The 18749-nt window shown below is 34.4% G+C and overlaps 1 protein-coding gene across 2 annotated transcripts in view; it reads right to left on the minus strand.

Moving 5' to 3' along the window:
- The window catches only part of VPS8 (VPS8 subunit of CORVET complex), a 236051-nt gene that overhangs the window by 195338 nt on the left and 21964 nt on the right, over positions 1–18749 (minus strand). For both annotated transcript variants that reach the window (XM_081062741.1, XM_081062742.1), the window contains 5 exons: positions 17777–17907; positions 13923–14016; positions 9992–10024; positions 8978–9032; positions 1144–1268 (listed from right to left, as the gene is read on the minus strand). In XM_081062741.1, the coding sequence (XP_080918867.1) occupies positions 1144–1268; positions 8978–9032; positions 9992–10024; positions 13923–14016; positions 17777–17907 (438 nt within the window). The remainder of the gene's footprint in view (positions 1–1143; positions 1269–8977; positions 9033–9991; positions 10025–13922; positions 14017–17776; positions 17908–18749) is intronic.

The raw sequence follows: 18749 nt of genomic DNA on the forward strand, positions 1-18749 counted from the left end.
CTTGCTATTATAGAATGGCTATGATCAAAAGACAAGTAATAACAAATGTTGGCAAGGATGTGGAGAAACAGTACCCTCGTGCACTGTTGGTGGAAATGTAAATCAGTGCAGCCACTATGGTAAAAATATAAATATCATGGAGGTTTCTCAAACATTAAAAATAGAACTACTATGTGATTCAGCAATTCCACTTCTGGGAATTAATTCCAAGAAAATGAAAACACTAACTCAAAAAGATATCTGCACCCCCATGTTCATTATAGTATTATTTATAATAGCTAAAATATGGAAACAACCTAAGTGTCCTTCAGTGGATGAATGGATAAAGAAGATGTGAGATGATAGATAGATAGATATAGACATGTATGTGTGTGTATATATATATATATATATATATATATATATACACACATACACACAATGGACTACTACTACTAAACCATAAAAAAAGAAAAAGGAAATCTTGCCATTTGTAACATGGATGATACTTGAGGGTATTTATGCTGAGTAAATCAGACCAATACCATATGATTTCACTTATATGTACAATCTAAAAAACAAAACAAATTAACAAACAAAACAAAACTCATAGATACAGGGAACAGATTGGTGGTTGTCAGAGGGGACGGGGCTTGAGGGTTGGGTGAAATGGCTGACGGGGGTCAAGAGGTGCAAATTTCCAGTTATAAAATATGGAAGTCCTGGGGATGTAATGTACAGATGATGACAAGTCAATCATACTGTATTGCATGTTTGAAAGTTGCTAAGGGAGTCAATCTTAAAAGTTCTCATCACAAGAAAAAATATGCAATTTTGTATGGTGACAGGTAGTAAATAGACTTATTGTGGTGCTATTTCGCAGTATATACAAATATTAAACCATTATATTGTACACCTGAAACTAATATAATGTTGTATATGAATTATACCTCCATTTTTTTTTAAATCTCATACTCTGGCTCAATCAATAACAATTATTTAAAAATTTGAACAAAAGTCAGACTGAGCAATCTCAGGTTATCTCTAAAGACATGTCACTTTATAACATGCATTTTGGTCTTCAAGATAATAGATCTAGAGATACCAGTTTTTCTAAAATTGATTTTAATATTATCTTATGGATAAAATAAAGTCCACATTTACCTGTCCTTTAGCAAAGCCACAGAGAAGTCTTGAGCAGTCGTTGTTAATACTGAGGGCAGAGATGGCTCCATACTGGCCTCCAACACTAGTGCTACCCAGGCAGAGTCGCAGAGCTTGATTCTGATCTAAAGAAAGTAGTTTGTCGAATCAAGTGAAAGAAAAGGAAGGAGTAAATATATAGACTTTATTTTAAAAAATTTGGGAGGTAGCGGGAATCAGAAGAATCGATGAAGTCACATTCATTTTAAAATATATGTATTAAGCACCTACTAGAGGCTGGGTACTGAATTACAATGCAGAAAAAAAATAGGTACAAGGAAGCATAATACAAAACTTGCTAATGATAAGTGAAAAAATCCATTTAAGAAATCTGTATCTCCTTGAATAAACCATAAACTTTTGAATAAACCATAAACAATAAACTTTTATCTCTCTCATTCTAGTACTGTATTTCTTGCTATCTTTAGGATGCAAAGTTACAGGAAATACCATCTTTTAAAGTATCTTTAAAACTTCAAAAATCAAAATGTATTAATTTAGAATTTGATTGAAATTTACATTTATATTATTCATGACAAAAAGGTTTACTAGGCAAATTAACAGTACAAATACAATTAAACATTTAAACTATTTAAGAAAATTATTTCAAGCATCAACACTTGATATGCAAAAAGCAAATAATTCAACTCTCTACTAGATTAAATTATTTAAGGGCAAGGATCTTGCTTTAATCACCTTTGATTTCTCTAGGAGGCACTCAATTATTTATTAAACTTTATTATCTAATAATTAAAAGAAATTCCTCTAGGGCTTTCCCTAAGCAATGCTTATTTTGTATAGCATTCATTATCGGATCCACTTGAAAACAATGATATAAAAAATTTATAAGAAGGCATGCCTCCAAAATTTAACTGTTTAGGAGGAAAAATAAATAAACCCACCATACTGCACCAATCTGGAGTTCTCTGAACTGACCGGTAATTGTTCGGTAATTGTTTGCGCCTCCCTTACCTATTGTTAGAAACAGGACAACAGATCCAAAATGGAGTCACTTTTGCTAAGTCCCATTATCACCAAACTGAGACTTGATACTTAACTTCATTACAGTTTTGGCCTCTCCCAGGAATGGAATCTTAAACCAGTCAATCAGGAATTGCCTGGTCAGTAGACAATTAGTTAGGTAACCTGCCTGATGACCCGTCATCCCCTAAAGGGAATGTTAGCTTTTAGCTAGTGTTAACTTTCCTGTCCCATTCCCTTTTGCCTATAAAAGTTTTTCATTCTGTATAGCTTCTCCGAACTCCTTCCTATCTGCTAGATGGGATGCTGCCTGAGGCATGAATCACTGAATAAAGCCAATAAGATCTTTATATTTACTCAGCTGAATTTTGTTTTCTTAACACTATCTACGTACTACTTTTTGGAGATAAATACGTCTTTCTTCCACTATTACCTAAGAGGTCTCTAAGGTCCCCTAGCATGGTAGCTTACACTCAGAGACATCTGGCAAGCATCTGAATAGCTTCCCCATTTGCAAATCTTCCTTCTCTAAGAGTAAATCTAGTTATCAGAAAGAGCCTAAAAACATTCATGCTCAGGTCTAGGGAATAATATTATGTAAATCCTCAAATAGTAATCTCCACCTCCCTAAGGAATTCTGACACAATTGATAGCTGTATGGTATCTGGCACACAGAAAATACTCGACACTTACTGAAATCATTTTAGATTTTAGCCTTCCAAGATGAACATTCATATAGGAGTAAAATTCATAAATACACAAGGTCTAATGTATTTAAAATGCAATTATCTTTGTTCATATCTAGCATTATTATAATTACAGATTTTTTTCTTTTTTCTTATTTACACACTTTTTCCTCCTTCCCCCACTTTAATTCAAATTATTAAAATTTCCTTTATTCTATTTTCTTGATTCTAAATATGATATCACATTTTATTTTGCTTTACTGAACCTGCCTGCAAAAAATGATGTTTCCCATGATCCTTATTTTGTCAGGGATGCTTTATGCAGTTAGCAGATTATCCATGTACGTACCTTATTTTGCAAACTGTCAAGATACAATGGTTGGGCAACAGTGTTCTACAAGTATACACAGCACTACTGAGGGGCATGCGTGTAGGCAGCGGATGGACTGAAAGAGGACAATGGCAGAAGTTTCATACCAGCCACACAAAGAAGGCTCAAGTCTGGCCTCCTGCCTTCCAGGGACAGAATAATGTCTGAATGGTGCCCTGCTGCGATCTTTTGTAATTCCTGCTTTGAGATCCAAACTTTACACAGTTCTGAGCTGTTACTTAGAGAGACAATCACTACTGCTTTCCGATTGAACAAAGTTCATACTTTAAATTAGACTAAGTATTCTTATCACTCAGGAAAAGTAAGAATAAGAGAATTAAAGATTATGACAAAATAGAGAAAAAGGGTACCATTAAGAAAAGGAAAGAGAAAAGGAAAAAGACATATCTAACTTCTAGATTAAAAATAAACATGACTCTGTTTTCCTGACTGTGGGTCCCATGTACTAAAAATTAACTAAGACAAGGAACCAAATTATCAACGCTGGTCATTCCTGAAACATGTATTAAATTTACATCCCACGAGACAGTGTTAATGAAAATACTCTTAGCTTTCTTCTTGATTTTTACAATGTATTTACTATTTTCATAATATCCCTTTATAAAGTAGCATGGCTACAAGGTGATGCACAGTGTATAATCTATTTTAACTCCAAAAGATATTTATCAATTCTTATTGCTGTCTTTATACATTCTATTTTCGTGATACCATATTAACAAACTTGCTATTATGCAATTTAGAATAAATTCATAAAAGGTTAGATTTCTGTAGAAAAAATAAAGCAGAGTCTTACTGGAGAGGTTTCTTTGCTAGAGTAACTAAACATTCCGTATTCCAGATAATTCGGGACAATTCTGGGGAAAGGTACTCGATGAAAATAAAAATAGGATGTCTTCCAAACACTTAAGTTCCATAGTTATATGGAAAGGACAAAAGAACATGGACAGAAGCAAGAAAGGTGAAAATCAGAGCTCTCTCCACATTCTACTCCTCAGAGGCGATTCTTGATCTCATTAATTTAAAAGGAAAAATTCTATTCTCCCCCTACTCTCTGTAGTTTCCTTTGTCTATTGTTGGGAAAAAGGGATTAAATTAGTAGTAGAGTAGTACATTTACAAAGTCACATATATCACATTTGGTTGACATTGTCAACTTAGTTTTAAAAAAAAAATTGGAGTGGGTCCTTATAAAGCAAATGAATCTGGGCAAGAAATACTAAGAAATGAGACCATCATTTTTCCCATGAACTTCACAGAATTGACATACCGCTTAAGTAAGAAAACGCCTATAAAAATTTGAAAACTACAAAATGGTACAAATGCAAGAGATTAACAACAATAAATAGCTCACCAATTAAGTCAAAAGCCAGATATCACAAAAAGCACATCTATTTGACACAGCAATGGATTATACCTATTTCTTTTACTAGTGTATTTTTTGAAGTATACTTTGCTCAGGATAGATCTCTTCAGCATATTCTGGGCTTAACAGTAATGTTCTGAATAGCAATAAAAAGTCACAAATAAGACAAAGAGTCTATAATAGCTACAAAATCTGAATTTGACCATATTTCAAGAATTTTTTCTCTTTCCATATACCAAAATTAACCCAATCTTCTATTTCTCCATCCTAATTTGTTTTAAGTAGTTCTTAAAGAACTAATCAAAGTAGGAAATACCTAGATCCTAGAAGGAGTCAAATTTAATTCTGCATGTAGAGCTCTACTTTTATTGCTAATAGTCACCATTCTTCAATATGGCTCTTTTCTTACACTTTGAGCATATACAATATCCTCTAAGACCAAAGGAGAAGCAGAGATATTAAGAAATATTTTTGTATGGTCATAAAATAACAAAAATTCTTCTACCTGATTTCCATATAACCAACACACAGAATGAAAGTTCTCATTCCCTATGTAAAGTTTACTAACTAAAGCCCAGGACACATTGAATCCCCATGGCTAATTGGTTATTTTCTAGAATGCTAATGCTTACAAAGAATCAGTTTGTGTTCATTCCCAAACCTGTTCATGCCACTGTAATATCGTTGCACTTTAAAAACCTAATTAACAATACAGGAACTGATGAAACAGAGTGAAAAAGAAAGGGCTGTAGTTTCTATGAAAACTAAATGAATGCTTTAGAAAAACTTGGTAAAGATCAAGTGCTTTGAAAAAAATTCATGAAATAAGGTTTGGACAAGACAACTGTGGAAGACCGAAGAAAATTTTGTGAAAATCTAGTATTTTGCACTCCTTGATTAATTCACAGGTGCTTAAGGTTTTATGTCTATTTTTAAAAATTAAAAGTGTAAATTTTACATTACCCATTATTGATGTAGTTAATGCCAAAAAAAGATGCCCCAAACCTCTAACTGGCAGATACAAACTCAAAGTAAAGGTTTTGGATTATATCAAAAGATTAAGGGGAACATGAATATTTATATGTTTTCAATTAAAACACTGAAAGTATGCATAAATGTATCATTTTTAACAATTCCCTGCTTTACCCCATCTTTCAATTAGCTGGTTTTCTTCAATAAGCATTTCATAAGAGGGCACTAATTGACAGCATTCACTTTCAACATTAAAAAAGGTCAAAAGAAAGAGTCACTCATGCAAACCAAATTACTATACCTTTTCCTTTGAATCCATGGAGAAAAGATTAAAAGAGAGAAAAGCAAGAAATCAGTTCACAAGTTCAAAGAAAAGACAGGTGAAATTTCAAGAGTTTAAGTGACAAACTTTCTCTGTAGTAATGATACTAAATGTGATTAAGGGATGTCTAATGTTTACAATTACATTTAGTTATTGGTTATGGGAAAAGAGGAAAGACATAATATTCAAGTTACATCACAGTAAGTAAATCCAAGTCCATTAAGTTTGATAGAAACAAAAACAATTTCAAAAAGATAATCTACTCAAGTACGCTAACAACCCAAAAATGGAAAAACTAAGGGCCTTGGGATAGGGAAACATCTTAATTAAGATTTGAATTTTTGAGATCCTATATATAGATAAGAACCAAGGCACACAATAAATATCACATATCTATAATTCTGTAAAAATAGGCACGTACATCAACCTTTATGAAGCTTATAATGATTACTATTTTAATGACCCAGGCCTCCATTCCAAAGGGGAATCTACTGGTACTTAAACAAGTGTAGTTCTTCCCTCTACACTTTTCCCTATGATCAATGAAGATGTTTAAGAGATCAGATTTAACCCAGATCTCTAATCTAGACAAGTCATAGTATCATTACTCTGCCATTTGTAACTGGCTTTCAAGCAAATTGTAGTTCATTTGTTAAAACTCATTGTTCAAATATCTGATTCCTACAAAAATAATGAGTAAAACTGAGTAACTGCATGATTAAACTCAAAGCATAACCAGAATTTTAAGAGTCTTTCTCAAAATGTTCACTTTGGCATATACTTTCTTTTCCATGAGACTATAATGAAAGAATACTATTTCATCATATCTACAAGAAAGCTGCTAGGACCTAGAAAGAAAATTAGGAGGCAAGCCCAAAGAAATTAAGGAGACAGTAAAAGATAATGTGCTCTTTTTCTCCTCTGTTAGTTTTTATTTTGAGTACATTCATTTTAATTTGTTGCAGTAAGCTCTACATGGGTTTAATTACAAGCAGGCACATATTCTTATAACCTCATGGTAAGGAGGGAATGTTAAAGCAGAGTTGAGGAAAAGTAAGTAATGGTAAGTAGGAACAAAAATTCAACACGCATTCTGCTGCCAGATAAACATGCATTATATTCTATCCCCATTCACCTTAGTGCTTACTTCATATATTCTTTACGTCACGTATCTTGGAATTTGTCTCCTTTTCTCTCAGGTTAGGAGAATTGCCCAGAGTGGTGGAAATCACTGATCTAGGATTCCATATTCCTGATTCTAACCTTGGCTCTGTGCATGTCACTTAACCTCTCTGGTTCTCAAACACCTCATATGTAAAGTAACGGGATGCACTAAAAGACCTTTTAAGACCCTTTCCCCAAATTCTATCAATCCAATACTAAGTATGGAGCCAAAGAAAAAACAAGCATTCCTACACCTGATAGGAGAGCAAGCTGGTAAAACTTTCTAGAAGGTAATCAGGCAATACACATCAGAAGTGGTTAAAATGTTCGCACCCTAACCCAGGGAAATCCACTTTTACAAATCTGTCCTAATGAAATAATCATGTGCACAAAAATGTAGTAACAAAGATGTCCATTACTATCCTACTTGTTTAGAAACAACCTAAATATCTTATAGTAGGAAATGGTTAAGTAAATTATGGTGAGTCCATTTTTAAAAAAATATTATGTAGCCATTAGCCATTAAAAATGATGTTACAGATAAATAGTTATAATGAAAAAGCAGGTTACAAATTATATGATCCCATATTGGTATATTGCTGTATACACACACACACACACACACACACACACACACACACACACAGATTGGTAGGCTATACAAAAATATTAGGGACTATTCCTGCATGGGAGAATTTGGTATCTTATATTTCAACCTTCTGCTTACCTATGTTTTCTAAGTTTTCTATTAGAAACACATCTCAATTTGGGAATAAAATAAATTATTTAAAGAATCAATTCTATAGTTCTCTGGAGAATTGCATTTTTATTTCCATTCTTGTCATCTCCAAACAATAAAACTCTTTTATTTAAATCAATCACCTTTGAAAAGACTAGGTGTGAAAACGATATTAATAAATAAGGCTTTCGGCATAACAGAAAATTTTATAAACAGGAAGTCATATTGCTCTAAAACAAGGGAAAAATAACCACTATGGTAAATAAACACGTAATGCCCACAAAGGTCAAATTGTGGTTCTGCTGTTAAAGTATTCCCAGGTAATCCTTATACGATATCCTGTAGATTCCTTAATGAAATACATTATCATCAGGAATTCCATTTAAGAGAGATGAAAAAGACTTAAGATCCAGAGAAGAACACAAAAATGACAGAAAAATATTATCTAATAGTTTTTAAATTAAAAAACAGAACAAAACATTCTGGTCACAGTATTGAATTCAAAACCAAAGACTAGGGTTAATAAGTCTCAGATAGAAAAAAATGAGAAAATACTTAAGACTAACCTCTACCATACAAATGAAACTAATTATCTGCTCAACCAAGAAAAATGTGATTATGTACTAAAAACTTTTTTCAAATTAGAGGGATTTCAGTGGAAATGAAAACAGAGTTTATTGACAGTGAGAGAAAATTATTGAGAATGCCTGGAAACCTCTTGCCTAAATAGATATCTTCTAGAATATCTATTACTCGGATATGATGTAGGATCAAACCTGAAATCTATGTAAATTTACTAACAATTGTCACCCCAATAAAATTAATTTAAAAAAAATAAATAAATAAATAAATAAAATTTTTAACAAAAAAAAAAAAAAAACCACCCCCACCACCACCAAGTGGAGGCAGACAAGATGACAACCCTTTCGACTTTATATTCTTTTTGTCTAGGTCTGCAGAGAGTCAACAGATATGATAGCTTATAAATTCATAAATAAAACTTGCAACAAAAAACAAAATGAATCTGAGTCAAGTAATTTTTAACTACAAAAATATTGACTGCTACTTTGCAAGTCCTTTCCAGGAAAACAAAGTTCACAATATAAACTATGATTAAAAGACATTATAAAACCCAAAAGGATACTTAATATTTAAAATAAAGTATTTAGAAAATTTACCAAATATTAAGGCCAATCCATGAGATGTACCCACTGCTATCAGACTGGATACTGCCTGAGAACAAAAGGGGAGATTATATTTTAAGATATTACATCAAGGATCTTGAAATAAGCAGAGTTGAATTTGCTGGTTTTCCTTCCTTTAGGCACCAGATGACATGCCAACTATTACAAATAAGGACAATTTCATCTAGGAAGCAAAATGAGAAATGAAACGCAGGACATTTTATTTCTGGGAATCCCTCTAAATTTAGTCTGAGGGTAACAATATCAAAATACCATGTGTTCAACATTATAGGCAAAAACATGACATTTACCTTCCTCTAAAGCAATTTTTTAAAACCTCAAGGGTCCAGACAAAGTAAGAGGCACTTATGCTACCCAGCCAGGGAACCTCCTATGAGATTCCAGAAGAAGGGATTAGAAAGCTCTTCTCTAGTTTAGTCCCAAGAGCCAAAAGGCACCAGAAATATTCAAAATTCAGCCAACTTCCTCACCAATTAACTAACTAATAAGAAAGCTACAGGAGGCAGCTAGAAGTAGTCGGGAAAAGAGGGCACTAGTGTGCTTCCAACATGCCCCAGTTCTCTATAATCACTCCACAGATTGACTTAGCCAGCTTGGCAATAGAGTTCAAAACTGTTAAATGTACCATTTACCACAAAGTGATTTTACCAAATACTGTTTTGCACTCCCTATAACCAAAGGGAGGCCAAATCACAGAAGGAGCAAATTTACTTGGCCAGTGTAGAACCATATATAAATAAACCTGGAAAGTGCTAATCATTATTCCATTACACACTTCCCAAACAACAGTCTGAGAATAACAATACACTAGAAAGAGAACATTCAACATGGATAAATTTTAAACCTGATTACTGGCAATAAATGACTTATAAATTTATTATCACAATAATTTATGTTATTTCTTTAAACATTAAAAGAATAAATGTTAAAAAAAAACCCAATCAAATAAAAAGCTTACCTTTAAAGGATTATTTAAAGTATACTTACAATTGCTGTAGGCAAGCCAGCATCTACTTTGTCCTAAATGAAAGTTAGAACAAAAAAAAGCACTTGAAAAGATACTCTCATTAAAAAACAGAAAATGATATAAGGCTGCTCTTTACATATACTTTGATCCAAGTCAATTCAGATAAGACGTCGAACCTTCGTTTTTGCTCCCAACTAAGAGAAACTACAGAAGTTGTATATGTACTTGCATACCAACAAAATATAAAGAGCAAGAGATACTTCAAGAGAGGTACTGATAATAAATGAAAATGTAAAGGAAAAGAGGAAAGAGGTTCCATTTTCAATAATGTGAATAAAGCATAAATACTATGAGTCAAAATGGAAGGAGTACATAAAGATTTTTAAAAAGGCAAACATATGCTAAAGATATTCTTACTCTAAGTAGGAGCTTCTTATCCAGGAGATTATGCAATAACCTCTCAATAAAAGCTGAGCAGGGTATATTCAGTAAGTACTCAAGCATAAGAAAATTAAAAATTAAGTGCTAGTTCCAACTCCTTACCAGTAACTGTATCACCTTGGGAAAATCATATAACCCTTCTGGATATTAGTCTCTTCATCTGTTCAAGGAAATAGCATATACTGCCCTATCTATCTCAATGAGTTGTCCTGAGGATCAAACTAAATGTAACGTATCACATAAAAGTAAGGCTATCTAAACTATAATTTTATATATATAATGTGATGGTTCAGTGTGAGGTCGGAGGGATAGTGGATGGGGGGAGGGGGGTTCACAGTGTGAGGGATATAAATGATGAACGTCTAAGTATTACCTTGTCTTGTACACCTGAAACTAATAAATAAAAAAAATAAAAAAATAAAAAAATAAAAAATAAAGTTTATTCCTCAAAAAAAAAAAAAAAAAAGTAAGGCTATCTATTTGATGCTTCTATAGCTTTAAATAATAGCAATGGCTTACAATAATTACCACCGTATTAGCAAAGACCTTTCACATACATATATTACACTACTTGATTTTCAAACCGGGAGAGGTAGATAAAACAGGTAGGATTAGGATTTTCCAGATTAAGAAAATAGAAATGTCAGAGAGCTTAAATGACTCGCCCAAGATTATTCAGCAAATAGTAGAACTATGTCTCAAACTCAGGGCTTCCAGGTCCCACGCCAGGCTCTTTCTTATATCTCGTCTACATTTCTTTTCTATGTCTGTCCTTAGCGATATGGTCAGTTAGTTATCATAATCTCTCAGAAGGCAGAATCTGTTTTATCCAGTTTTACAGAGCTTCCCGGGAACTAACAAACTTTCTTCACTGCATGGGAATAAGGAACAATCACCAAGGCTGCTATGTACACGATCCTGGGCAGCAGGACACTCCCAGCTTTGTGTGGATATGTGTGTGCATAAAGCTTGCCTAGCACAATGCTCCACAATCATGAAGCATGCAACAAATATTTGATAAATGATTGATTTATGTCCCAGATAGGAAAAAAAAGATGAGACAGCAGATGAACGTCATAAAGGAGATTCAAAATGGAACCTGCATAATGAAACCAGTATTCAACTAATTTGAAAAGCTAAAAAACCCACAGATGTGGGAAGTACTTTAGAGATTACAGAATTTTAGTACTGATGTTGCAACATCTTGAGGTTGTGGTTCTCAAAAGCCATGCGTGTATTAGAATCACCCGAATACCTGTTAAACTGCAGCTCCCTATGCTACCCTGCTAGAGATTCCAAGTGAGTAGGTCTGGGGTGCTGCCAGGACATCAGCACCCCAGGAGATTCTTACACATTAGGCACATTTTGAAAACAACACTATGGTAAGGTATGTCTTTTATCTTAGGTAATCATACAAATGACAAATGTCATTTAAAAATTCATTTGAATTAATTTTAAATATAGTCACATGTCACATCACTTTGAAGAGCCTTCCAAGATTAAACAATGAGGTTCCCAACTCCAAAAGTTCATCTGTCGCGAGTGTTCTCCAGGTACGGATGACAAAAGCCCTGATGATCAAGGCCCGAGGCAGCCCTGAGAGCATCACTGTCCACATGGCTGAAGGCATTACTGAGCAAATATTCAGGAGATATACCCAAAAATATAACTAGTTTTTACATGTTCATAAACCAACCATCACAGAAAAGCATACGATTTAAATTGAGCTAGTAATCCCAAAGTAGGAAGGCAGAGGATGAAAACTGTCACAGGAAAAGCAGTTTTCATTTTACATACCAAAGGAGCTCAGCCATAGCAATGAAATAAGAAGAGAATGCAAACACTCTGGGATTTATTAGAATTTTTCCCTCCTTTTCAAGAGGGAGAAGAAATCCTTTTAAATAACAGATTTATCTAATCATTGTTCAGTGTCTGAGTTTTAGTTCAGTCTCCATTATTCAAAATATTTTTAAACTACACAGGTGGGTCAAATGACTGTTCTGGTTCATTTTGATTTTGAAAGGAATGAATTTCATCACCTACATAAGGATTAAATTCAGAAAACGTCATGGAAATGTAATCCTCAACAGGTGGTTCCCATTCTAGCAAATATGAGTTACTCTCCACCTAAAAGAGGAAGGACAATTGCCCAGGTTTCCTCCCTTGCTTGACTATCTCTCTATTTAAATTGACTTCATGATATATGAGCTGGTATATCAATTGCCCACAAAGAACGCTCTCTCTTGCCTGTTCTCTCTCTCTCTCTCTCTCTCTCTCTCTCTCTCTCTGTTTCTCTCTCGCTCTCTCTCGCTCTCGCTCTCATTCTCTCGCTCTCTCTTTCTCTCTCCCCCTCCCTCCTTCCCTCTCTCTCTCTGTTTCTTATTTCTTTCTTTCTTTCCTTTTTTTTGGTCTTTTGGCGTCGGCAAAAAGAGCTTTCTTTAATAAACCTGAAAACTGCAATGTGGTTTTGGTGTCATAATGCCACTTCTGTATCAATCTCTTACCCTCCTGAAATTAAAGCTTTGTCCAAACTGAATATGCAAAATACCAATTAAACTTCATGCAAAGAACATAAAAACACATCAAAGTTCTTGGGGTATCAATCTGTTATTAGTATTACTATGAATAACAATATTATAAACAGAATGTATATATTGAATTCAGAAAACTAAAATTGAAAAACTATACTAAAATTGAAAAATTACATAAAACTATATATATAGGCTTTGAGGTCAAAGATTATTTTACATACAAAACATACCAGAATCAGCATCTATTATCTCGATGAACTAATAAATATTTTTGCATTAACCTAGTGCTCTAAATCATTTTCAAAAGAGCCCACAAATATTCTGTTTCAGCCATTATACACTGGCCACATTCACCGATATCACCTCCATTTCACAACAAAGAACAAGAGACTGAGACCCAGAAAATCCAATTTTGAGTAATTGTTCTGCTATCTCCTAACCCAATGATGTAAGACAAGTTAATATCACCTCTCTAAGCCTGCCTTCTCATTTGAAAATAGGATATGGCTTTCCCTACTCTTAGAGTTGTAAGAGTAAATGAAATAAGGTACATGAAAAGACTTTGTGAATTATGAAAAAAAAAAACTCAGTTGTAAAAGATTCTGAACAATCATTTCTCCATATGAAAAGACTAAAAAAACAAACACTCTACCTCAACCAAATACACACGATGGCAACTAAACTGAAAAGGAATTTGAAGAAAAGGCAGATAGTGTTTCTTTTAGGCTTGCTGCCATATTTCATTTAGGCACACCCGAAACTCTGAGCAGACCTTTATTTCATGGCTGCACTAATTTCTATGTCAAGATGTGTAGCCAGATCTTATGAGTCAAAAATAATCACACAAAACTCATGAAGCCAGATTCTATTTTTCTTAAGCCTCAGGCCAAGAGAAGTGCTGTGCTTTGTTTTCCGCTCATTCCTGCTTCATTATGCCATCGCAGGTTATAAAGCAGGGGGAAGAGAACAAAATACTTACAGCTGCAGACACTATCTGAGCAGAAATCCCCTTCAAAAGTGAATGTCGCATAACTGATCCATGGAGCGAAAAAGAATCAGGCAATTTCTTCTTCCTAAAAAGCAAAGAAAACATTTACGAACAGAAACAAATTCAAAAGGCAGGTTCTTAAGCTTTGAAAGGAAAAAAAGCTCATAAAAATAAGGAAAGCAAGAAAAAAACCACTGTGTGTTACTGGTGAGCTCTGTTTTACAAAGAGGTATAAAGAGTCTAACTGCCCCACATCAAGATGTTGTACTACGTCCACTTTGAACCTCAGAGAAGCACAAGCAGGAAAATAAAACTGTCATTCTTTCTTCACTGATCCAAACTGTTCCTTGCCCACCTTAAGCAACATAGCAAAGGAGTCTACTACTCACTAGAAGATTGCCTATAGAGCATTCCTCCTGCCCTCCGTGTCTGCACCACTTCTACCAGCCTGCCACACTTGCCCACCTTTCTTGCCCTCTTCCTGCATATAACCAACCTCTCATTCTTCAGCCAACCACCTCAAATTCCCCACTCATTACTCATCCTCTACCGCTCCTACTAACCACTCCTTTTACTTACCCTACTCATCATCATACAAAAAATAATTTTTAAACTTTTACCAAATATTGAGTACCTACTCTGTGTGACTAAAAGTATACTCTGGAGATACAAAAATAATAAAAGTCAAGCTTTCTACTTTCAAGGACTTCATAGCCTAGTCAGAAGGACTAAGAAGAAACTCCCTCTTAAAGGATAAATGTTAGAAAAGAAAAATGAATAAAGCCCTATAGAAATGAAATAAAGAGTTTAATCCTTGTTTAATAGGGGGACATCAGGAACAGCTACAGAAAAGAGAGGAACGTCAGATCTGGCCTGGATGGATAAGTAGGAGTCTGTCAGACTACAAAAAAGCACAAGCAGAAATATAAAGATGTAAAGGTACACAGTGTGTGGGGGGAATGTGAGTACACAAAAGGCATGAACCGGGAGGATGGGAGTGGGAGTGCTTAGAGATTAAGTCAAAATGGTACACAGCGTCCAGACTGGTGCCACACAAAGGAATTCTGACATCATATAGGCAAAAAGAAGACACCATAACTTTTAAATGGGTAGTGACCATATCATCAAAAACGTTTAATTTATGGTGTTTCCATACAAATTTTAGGGTTGTTTACTCTATTTCTGAAAAATGTCATTGGGATTTTGATAGGATTGCACTGAATCTATATATATTGCTTTGGGTAGTATGGACATTTTAATGATATTTATCTATTCACATGGGATCTCTCCATTTATTTGTGTCTTCAATTTATTTCATCACTGTCTTATAATTTTCAGTGTATAGATCTTTCACCTCCTTGATTAAACTTATCCCTGAGTACTTTATTCTTTTTGATGCTATTGTAAATGGAATTGTTTTATAACTTTTTCAGACATTTTATTGTTAATATATAGAATTGCAACTGACCCCAATTAGCCAAAGCAATATTGAGAAAGCAGAACAAAGCTGGAGGCATCATACTTCCTGATTTCAAAGTATATTACAAAGCTACAGTAGTCAAAACAGTATGGTACTGGCATAAAAACAGAAACATAAACCAATGGAACAGAATTGAGGGCCCAGAAATAAACACTTGCACATATGGTCAACTAGTATTTAACAAGGGAGCCAAGAATAATCAATGGGGAAAGAATACTCTCCCCAATAAATGGTGTTGGGAAAACTGGATAATCACATACAGAAGAAAAAATTATAGCCCCATCTTATACCACTCACAAAATGAAATGGATTAAATGGATTAAAGACTTAAACATAAGACCTGAAATCATAAAACTCACAGAAGAAAGCATAGGGGAAAAGTTGGTTGACTGGTTTTGGCAACAGTATTTTGTGTATGACACCAAAAGCACAAGCAACAAAAGCAAATATAAATAAATGGGACTACATCAAACTAAAAAGGTTTTGCAGAGCAAATGAAATAGTCAACAAAAGGAAAAGGCAACCTGCAGAATAGGAGAAAATATCTGAAAACCATCTATCTGATGAGGGTTAATATCCAAAATACATAAAGAACTCTTACAACTCTATGCAAAAAAAAAAAAATCCACATTAAAAAAATGGGCAGAGGACCTGAATAGACATTTTTCCAAAAAAGACATATAGATGGCCAACAGGTACATGAAAAGATGCTCCAACATCTCTAATCACCAGGAAAATAAAAATCAAAACCACTGAGATATCACCTCATACCTGTTAGGATGGCCATTATCAAAAAGACAACAAGTGTTGGTGAGGATCTAGAGAAAAGGGAACACTCGTGTACTGTGGGTAGGAATATAAATTGGTACAGCCATTATGGAAAACAGTATGAATGTTCCTCAAAAAAATTAAAAATAGAACTACTATATGATCCAGCAATCCCATCTCTGGGTATAAAACCAAAGGAAATGAAATCACTATGTCAAAGAAACAGCTGTACTCCCATGTTCATTGCAGCATTATTCACAATCACCGAGACGTAGAAACAACCTAACTGTCCATCTACAGATGAATGGATAAAGAAGATGTGGTATACACACACACACACACACAGACACGCACACACACAAAGGAATATTATTCAACCATGAGAAAGTAGGAAATCCTGCCATTTGCAACAACATAGATGGACCCTGAGGGCATTAAGCTGTGTGAAATAAGTCAGACAGAGAAAGATAAATACTGTACGATCTCAAATGTGAAATCTAAAAATGCCAACGTCATAGAAACAGAGACTAGAATAGTAGTTTCCAGGGTCTGGGGAGTGGGGGAAATGAAGAGATATTGATCAAAGGGTATAAACTTCCAGTTATAAGATGAATAAGTTTTGGGATCTAATGTACAGCGTAACTACAGCTAACAATACTGTATTATATACTTGAAAATTGCTTAGAGAGTGGATCTTATTAAATGTTCTCATCACAAAAAGAAATGGCAATTATGTGAGGTGATGGAGGTGTTAACTAACCCTATCATGGTAATCATTTCACAATATATATGCATATCAAAGAATCACATTGTATACCTTAAATCTATACAATGTTGTATGTCAATTATATCTCAAAAAAGCTGAAAAAAAATTTAGTTATCTATTTGTAGGAAATAGTAATGAACAGGTTAATACATCCAGCAATGGCCCCTATCCCATAAGAGCTGACAACCTAAAGAAAACAGCACTGATAGCGGCAAAATTTAAGAAAAAAGGAAAAATACAAAGACAACTTTATCAACTTTAAAGTTACACATGAATTCAATGAAGTATTTACATTATGCTTCCTCCAATTCTCTTTCCTTTTCATGTGCTCTCCAAGAATTTGGAAGGTGAAAAGCAGCCAAAATGAACTTATTTAGGGTTAGAAGTCCTTTTCCCAAATCTTTAATCATCTTTGTTACTCTCCTCTGAATGCATTCCAAGAAGATGAAGGAACGCTGGAGCTGACCTTAGAGTGGGAAGGAGGGGTGAGGAGGGCAGGGAACAGAAGAGTGGTGAAGTAAACCACTGTGCCAGGTTTAATCTGTGCTCCCTCCAAGGGCTCTACTGCTTCTGGGAGTCCCTGGCTGTTATTATGGCTTCCTACTGAGGGTACACAAGACACTGGTCATGGCATCCACCTTTTTATCCTCTCCCCTCAACAATGTCAAAATTTTTAGGGTCTAATAAGCATATTATTTCCACCCAAGTAGGCCTTCTGCTTCCTATGAAGGGCTTCAGCACACCACACTGTACTATAAAGAGATATTTACATCTTAAATGATCAAATATTTCAACCATATGCAAGTGTGATTTAAATGACTATATACTTACCTTTTCAAGTTGGTCCTGTCACCACTGTCTGAACTTGCCACAGATGAAGTATCATAGGAGTGAGAATCAATAGTATCAATGTTTAACAATGTAGGATCCTCGAGAACAAAGGATTCTTCTTCATCATCAGTCTAAGTTGGAAGAATATAGATCAATAAATTCTAAATTCCAAATCTCTATGAGATCAGTCAGAGCATTAATGGGATTCTCCAAAACATTCACATGCTTATTTCTGCTTTCACCTTTTTTCCATGCACTGTTATTCACCAGAGAGGCATAGTACAGAATTAAATTTCAACTCTACATAGGTTATCTACTTCTACAAAGAGTTCACTCTAAAAATTTCTTTCTTGTAGGAGGAAGAAGCAGGAGCAGTTATGCAGATTATTGTTAGCTGCAGAATACTTCCTAAAATTCAAACTTGTATAGATGCTTTACTAGTTAACTAAGAGCCAAGGCTAACTAGAAGAAAACAAATACCACCTAACTATAAATAGTATACGATGAAAACATGACAAGCAGACACAAGAAAAGCATTCTGGGTTGGAAATAGCAAGTGGAAGCACAGTGATTTCATAATATCGATTTTTGCCCAGGGAAAAAGTAGTCCAAAAGGACTGGAGTATGTGCATAGGAGTTGGAGGTGATCCCAGAAAGAAAAGCTAGGACCTGAATTATAAAAAAAAAAAAAACCTTACATTCCGTTAAGCTAGATAACCGAAGGGACCATGTCTATCTTGCCAATAACTGTATCCCTAGGGCCTAGTACAATGCCTGACATATAATCAGTACCCATTTATTTAATGAATTAGTGCACTATATATACTAAGCAGTGGAAAGGCAACTGAGATTTTTTTAAGCAGACACCCATGATGGGAACAATATTTTAGAAACATAAATGAGGCAGTGTGAAGATGGATGAGGACAGAGGGGAAAACGGAGGCAGGGAGACTATTAAGAATCAGTAAGAAGG

Source organism: Rhinolophus hipposideros (assembly GCF_964194185.1).
Source record: "Rhinolophus hipposideros genome assembly, chromosome: 2".
Lineage (NCBI taxonomy): Eukaryota > Metazoa > Chordata > Mammalia > Chiroptera > Rhinolophidae > Rhinolophus > Rhinolophus hipposideros.